Source organism: Otolemur garnettii, unplaced genomic scaffold, assembly GCF_000181295.1.
Source record: "Otolemur garnettii isolate 467f Iridium unplaced genomic scaffold, OtoGar3 scaffold00094, whole genome shotgun sequence".
Lineage (NCBI taxonomy): Eukaryota > Metazoa > Chordata > Mammalia > Primates > Galagidae > Otolemur > Otolemur garnettii.
In genome coordinates this window covers 6,261,766-6,269,196 of record NW_003852489.1, presented here as the reverse complement: position 1 = coordinate 6,269,196, position 7,431 = coordinate 6,261,766, and the positions used below count along the sequence as shown (strand labels likewise).

Below are 7,431 nucleotides of genomic sequence, written 5' to 3'. Positions count from 1 at the left end.
TTAAAACTGGTAAAGATTAAAAGCCAACCTGGATCTCAGTCAACAACTTATTTAAGAGTAAGGCATCCCATGGACCAGGGGTAATTGGGTGGGGAGAAGCCTCTCTTTCCCCAGGGTAAGGATGAGAAACAGGCCAAGCAGGGGAGGGGAGGAGGGAGCGAACAGCCTCTTTATTAACACAATTATTTTATTTGCCGAAAGGTAATCATCCTAAGTGAGGTCAATGGCAGCTGGCATAGGACTGGCCCTGCAGGCGCTGGCCCAGGTTGCCATGGTGACAGAGCCCGTTCACTTCCAGCAGCTGCAAGGGCTAGAGGCTCCAGAGCAGGGAGACCCCCCTCCCCCGGATCTCTTTTCTTCCCCCAGAGGAGGGCTGGAGGAGACCTGCGGGTACTTTCATTCCCCCTTCCAGCCCCCAAGACATATACCAAGAGCCCTGGGGGGAATATCTCAGCCCAGGGGGGACCCATCCTAGAGAAGAGAGGGGTCTGGGCAGCCATCTTCTCATTTCATCCCACAAGAATCCTGTGAAGGACAGACTACACACCATCTGACCAGTTTACAGAAATCTGTGGCTCAGACAAGCTACAGACCTGTCCATCGACGCACAGCATATGGGGATTTGCAGGCTGGGGTCCAAGGCCAGAGGCACCATTTGCAGTTTCCTCAGGGGCAGGGGCTGTGGCAATGACAGGGAGAGATTAGACTAAGATCTTGAATGAGCAGAAAAATGGTGTAAAGATACTTGAAAGTCAAAGAACCTTGGGGTTTGAGTCCTAACTCTTCCCCTTGCAAGCCATGTCACTCCCAGCAAATTTGTTCTGAGCCTCAGTTTACCCAATGCATGCTGTACCTATGACTCGCCAGGTATCTCTGCAAGATACCACCACGATCAAGGAGTGTTTCCCTGTCTGTAAAATGAGCCACCTTAGCCCTGCCCTGGGACCCAGGATGTCAGCAGTGGCTGGGAAAATCACTGCACTGCAAACGTAAGAAACTAGTTCAGTCATTTTTACCCAAATCCCAAAGGGTGTCAACTCTGCAGAGAAGGAACAAAATATGCCCTGTCCCCAAATCTTCCAGCCCTATGGTCCAGCGGTGAGGATGCCAGGCTGAAGTTCAGGGCATAGCACAGCAGAAATAGGCCCAAGAAGGATGTGCCAATCCTGAGGTCCATTTTGTTTGTGCCCACAGTGTCTATCGCCCTCTGCTGGACGAGTCTGGCACAGACACAAGGGACAATGGGACAACCAGAGGGAATTTAGAAGGGTTTGGGGGCAACCCAAGCAACTGGAGCACCAAAGGAGGCTTTGGGAGGTGATGGGACTTGGGCTGAAAGGGGACATGAGGAGGTGAACAGGAGGGAAGGCATTTCAGACAGTGGAAACTGATCCAATAAAAGCCTACAGATTGTCAGTTTCTCGGGGAGTTTGAGGAGCAAGGCATTGTGTGGGTGGGTAGGGCAAAGGAATTTCAAGAGGCCCAAAAGGAAGTGGCAACTACATCAGGGCCAGTTGTGGACGGCTTTGACTGTGATGCTCTGTATGTGATCCTGGAGGCAATGGGGAACCATTGAAGGTTCCTATCAGGGAAGGATCGGATTTACCTATGAGGCATACTGTGCAGAGAGACAGTAGAAGCAAGGAGGCTATAACAGCCTCCCCAGCCTAGCGCATTATTACTCATAAACAACAGCAAAACTCCTTCAGGCTGGCCTCCCTGAAGCCTTGACAAACCCTTTTTCTTACCATTGTACATGAGGCCTGAGCTGTGTAGGTTTCCTGCCTAAAAGCAGATTGGGGGCTGGGGGTGAAGCTCTGGGATCTGGTTCCCACTCCAGGCTCCTTCCTGCCAGGGCCCTGACATTGATTAAAAAGGTATGCAAGTACATGGGGGGAGCAGCGAAAGCAGAGGAGAGGGGTGAGAGCCCATATACCCAGGCATGCTCAGCTCCCAGCCTTTTATCTGAAGTCCTCATGACCCTGAGCAGGCAGTCCCTCTGAAGTAATTATCCCTGTTCTCCAAGGAGGAGACCAAGATTTGCATGGTTAGGAATAGGATCCCCATGACCCAGACACAATCCAGGTGTGTCTGAGCTCAAAGGTCCTCTTACCAGCAGTAGGAAGTGAAATGGGCCTTAGAGAAGCCACCTCCTCCGCTCTGAAGTCCCCTGCCCCCCTCCAGCACCCACTGCCTGTAGTCCTCTCCATGGCCACATCAGGGTCCTGGCCTCTTGTGAAACACATTCAAGACATACGGTGCATCAAAGATATTCACAAAGAATCTGTTCATCCAACCTCCTATTTTAGACTCATCAGCCTTCTCTGAGGTGTCAGAGTCTGTATCCTATGCCAGATGCTATGGAGCAAATAGGGGCGATGGCAGAGGGGTTGCTCAGAATGGGGTCCATGAACACAGGTGGCAGATTCCACCTCGTGCCTTGGGAAGACTCCAGGTGGAGAACCTGGCAGTCAGGAGAAGTTCTGAGGAAGGAGAGAGTTCTTAGGAGAGTATTCCTTCCCCTAGGCTAGCCACAGAGAGACCCCCTTCCAGGGTGACAAGGGCAGCAAATCTGATCAAAGTTCCAGGACAGAGAAGAGACAGAAGACAGAGTCAGAGATGAGGTGAGAGACAGAGAAGGGGAGGGGATGGTCCTAGTTTCACAGCTGGGCTTGGCAGCGGTGCCCAGGGTGCTGGCCACATCTAGCCGGGTGAGAGCACCAGCTTCTTCCTAAACTTTAATCAACGGACCTGAGGCTTGGCCACAGTCAGCAGCTAGGAAGATTGGCAGAAGCCTGGGAGGTGCCTGGCCAGGAAGGGTGTGCATGGGCTCTATTGCAGGTCAGAATGGGGGGCTTTCAGCACCCCTCAAGGGCACTCGGTGAGACATAGGGATGGGAGTCAGACTGAGTGAGCTACATCAACAGCAAAGGAACAAATCCAGCCCACTGAGCCTCAACTAGACGCTAAAACTCAACCTCTAAGCCTCTCTCCTCTAATCCCAACAAGCCTTGAGTGAGACACCAAGAAGAACTTACCAACCAGTGAGACCTTAGATGCCTGAGCAGAGACCACTCAAGGAGTTCCCATCATCGTTACTTGGGAAAGGGGTAGGGTCTCAGCATAGGAGCTGCCATCCTCCCTTTCAGGCCAGGCTACCCAGAAGGATGAACTGAATGGGTCACATCCTCATCACCTAAGTGCCATCCAGAGATGGTGGAAAGAAGCAGGCGACAAACCGGTATCATCTGCCCCACATAACTTATTAGCATCCAGGCGAGATTAATCAAGCCCAGAAACCTCGAGCAGACCCCTAATTAGTTGCTGCTGATAACTATATTTGTCATGCTCTCCAATTATTCCACTGTAAATTTCAGAGTTTAATTGCACCTTGTTCTTCATTGAAGTGTCACTGTTTGCACACGCTCCCCTAATTCTTTAGCAAATTTGACAAAATTCAGCATTAAATATAGATTATCTTTAGATTTCCATAATTAACACAACCAAACTGTCTCAGGCCTAAATATTTCTCCCAGTGCCATAAATCTGGTCTGTCTCTGGAACCCAGAGAGCTGCTTTCAGCTCCCCGGCAGAGGCTGCACGCACAACACATGTGCACATCCATGAACTCACATGATATGCCTGTGCAGGGCTGGGGGAGCAGGAGGTGGTGGTGAGGCTTCATTGAGGGAACACACCCCATCCCCCAAATTTGTAGGAGGCCCCATCAAGATGGGCACCCTGGGGCGTGGGGCATCTCAGCACTGTCCCATAGCTTAGAGGCCAGTCCAGCACCACTGCTGACCCCCAGCCCTGGCAGTGGCTCAACCTACAGCCAGGTCACAAGTCTCCCTACTCCACAAAGGTCAAAGGGCCCCTGTTTGTGGCTTTTTTCCCTGTTAAGGCTGTCCTTGATATTTGACATTATCCTATAAACATGACTCAGGCAGACACGAACAGCCCCTCCCATGCCACACACCTACCCTAGGGCGTCCTCACTGCCCAGCTGTCTCCCTTAGGCCAATCTTTCCAGGCTCACCAGGTGAGTATATGGCCATTCAACTCTAAACATACCTGCCTGGGGCTGTTTAATTCATGTCCTCTACAAGGTTTGGACTCTTTTCAACCTGCCCCCAAAGCCCCAAATCTAATACCTCAACAAAGTCAGCATTTCCAAAATGACATAGGGATGGGGTAGTTGGGAGAGGGCAGAGAAACCTGTCCCCCTTTTAGAGCCCAGCCCAGCCCTTGACCCCTGGGAGAACCACACTTTATCCCAGGTCAAGCCCTTTACTCAGGCTAGCTGTCTCATGCGCAGCCGAGCGGCCAAAGTTCAACCTCAAGGCAAGGTCTCCAGCCCTTTCTGTATTCACACAGATGTGGACACAGGCAGATACAAAGACGAATAGATACTGATGCATAGAAACCACATTCACCCATAGACAAGCACAGAGAACACACACAGAAACACACCCCACTGCCCAGCCCTGTAGGAAGCCAGGGGCAGCTGATTTCCCAGAAATTACCGACCTATCCAAGTTGATACAAAAGGCCAAAGTGGGACCAGGCACAGTGGCTCACACCTGTAATTCCAGCACTCCAGGAGGCTGAGGTCTGAGGACCCCTGAGCTCAGGAATTTAAGACCAGCTCAAGCAAGAGCAAGAATCCATCTCTACTAAAAATAGAAAAATAAGCTGGGCGTTATGGCAGGTGCCTACAGTCCTAGCTACTTGGGAGGCTGAGACAGGAGGATCACTTAAACCCAGAAGTTTGAGGTTGCTGTGAGGTAGGCTGAGGCTATAACTCTCCAGCCTGGGCAACAGAGTAAGACTCTGTCTCCAAATAAAAAAAGAAAGGCCAAAGAGGGCTGAGGGTTCTGGCAGACAGATCCCCCTGACCCCCTTGCCCTCCATACCATGCCTCTGTTTCCCTGATGAAACTGTAGTGGTAGTTGAGGGGCTGAAGGCGGGAGCAGACAGGAATACTGAGGAACCTCAGAGTGACTGGCAGCAAATTTGGAAGAAAATCAATGGCCTTTAATGAGATTTGATTTTTCTCCACTACGGGCTGTGGTTATGTGGGGGATCTCTGGGTACAATGTGCAAGGAAATGAGCCGAGGCACAAGGTGCAGGGCTGGGAGGGACTGGGGAACCAGGAGTGAGGAAACTCCAGGCTCGGCAGCTGCAGGGACAGGCAGAAACAGAGGCCTCAGACAGGATGACAGGCTGCACTGGCTCCTCGGTGTCCTCTGTGACTGAGCTGGAGTCTGGATTCCGGGCCCTCAGAAGGAGATGGGGGCCAAGGTCCACTGGGGTCAAGAGGCTGGCAGGGGCCAAGAACAGTGGGAAGCAGCCACGGGGATGGTGTGCAGCTGGCTTGGGGTCATTGGCTTCCAAAGATGGTGAGAGGCAATTAGCGGGGGCTTAATTCCGATCACTGCAGTTTACTGAGCACCTGGTGGACCCCAGGCACCTGTTATTGTTATTCTGCAGAAAACCCTGTATGAGAGGTGATAGTTTCTTGCTCAGATGAAGAAAATTAGGATCAGAGAAGTTAAAGAAACCACCCAAAGCCAGACAGCGAATGGCTGAAGTAGCACCTAAATCATGGCCCACCAGGCTTAAAAGTCTATGTTTCCCCCATCCTGTAAGCAGCACCTGACAGGCAGTGGAGGAACAGCTCAGTCTCTCTTCCCTTCTTCCAGCCCACGTCTCTAAGACCTATGGCTAGGCTGGGCCAGCGCTGGGGTTCAGGCTCCAGAGTGGTCGGCATTCGGGAGAATCTGCTGCACAGCTAAACTCCAACACACAAGACTTCCCCAGGCATAGAGGAGGGGGCTTGTTTAAAATTGTACCCTCCCCTGGCTCAGTACCTGTAGCTCAGTGGCCAGGGCACCAGCCTCATACACCGGAGGTGGCGGGTTCGAATCCAGCCCAGGCCTGCCAAACAACAATGAGAACTACAACCAAAAAAAAAAAAAAAAGCTAGGTGTTGTGGTGGGCACCTGTAGTCCCCGCTACTTGGGAGGCTGAGACAAGAGAATCACTTAAGCCCAAGAGTTGGAGGTTGCTGTGAGCTGTGACGCCCTGGCACTCTACCAAGGGCAACATAGTGAGACTCTGTCTCAAAAAAAAAAAACTTGTACCCTCCCCCAACTCACTATTTCTCTTTTCCTATTCTACTTTTTGTATAACATCTTATATAATTTTATTTGACTTGCTCACAGCTGCATTCTGGCTAGCACACAGTAGGTGCTTAAAGAATACTTGTTAGATGACAGCATACACTAAGCCATAGCATTCTGCTCACAGAGTTCCTCTGCCCTCCACCCTCACTCTCACCCTGGTGGCACCTGCAGCTTTAAGGACTCCCATTCCCAGGTTCTGGCCAGTGATGGGGGTGCCCCACTTTCCTTACAGTCCCAGGCTCTCTGGCTGCCACTCTGCCCCAGCCTCAGCACCAATTCTGCTCATCAATACTCGCCTCTGGCAGCCACACTTGAATGCTCACCCTAATCAATAACCAGCGGCTGCCATCGATCAGCCCCAGGGGTATAGAGAGTTGGGAGAGGCAAAGGGAGGAACAGGCAGGGTGTGCGGACACAATCTCAGGAAGGAGCACCAACAGGGATCGCCCAGTGACCCGGCCAGGGCAGACAAACAGGACAGAGCTAATCAGAAGCCAGAGGCAAAGATGAGGGGGAGAGGAGAGGCCAGACCCTGAGACTGGAATGGCAAAGAGTCAGACACCCAGGGCGGCCACTGAGAAAGAGAAACAAGAAGCAGGAAAGGAAGGGTTGTTGAAGTCCTACTGTGTACCCAGGGCATCATCTCTTAAGCCCCAGCACCCACTTTGGAAGAAAGAGGTTATCAGCTTCCTTCTCACAGGGAGGAAATTAAGCTCAGAGGTTAAGAAATTCACCTAAGGCCTGAGCCTTTATATTTGGAAGCAGAGCTAGGATTTGAACCCAAGTCTGCTGTCTCTGGGGGAGAAAGCCCAGGCCAGCTGAGAGGTGAGGCTCTTTGCAGCATCCCACAGTAGCCCTGAGTGGTCATTTCTGGGCTTCCAGCCTGGAACACCACCCACAGCCAGTGGGAAGCTAGGAGCAGGTGCACCCAGAGTCTCCACTGGGATGCCCCAATTACAGCTTATCCACGTGGTTCAGGAAGCTGAGTATGGTGGTGTGCATCCATAGTCCCAGCTACTCGGGAGGCTGAACCAGTAGGTTCCCTTGAGCCTTGAGCAACAAAGAGAGATACTGTCTTTTTAAAAACAAATACAAAAAAAAAAAAAAAAAAAAGATGGTTCAGGACAGGTGAAGGAGACAGGTCTGGTGTGGTGGTAGGTTGGGTAGGAAGGTTGTGTGACTTGACATGGCCTCAGCATCAGGCCTCTAGGTGGCACTAGACTGGAAGTTTTCTCCTCAAAA

At 51.6% G+C, this 7,431-nt stretch overlaps 1 protein-coding gene across 1 annotated transcript in view; it reads right to left on the bottom strand.

Annotated features, from left to right (window-relative positions):
• Positions 1-220: 220 nt before the first annotated feature.
• Positions 221-7,431, bottom strand: part of MRM1 (mitochondrial rRNA methyltransferase 1) — a 21,586-nt gene continuing 14,375 nt past the window's right edge. Inside the window, exons 5-6 of the mRNA XM_023516603.1 lie at positions 627-679; positions 221-310 (exon numbers count right to left, since the gene is read on the bottom strand). Coding sequence (XP_023372371.1) covers positions 221-310; positions 627-679 — 143 coding nt within the window. The remainder of the gene's footprint in view (positions 311-626; positions 680-7,431) is intronic.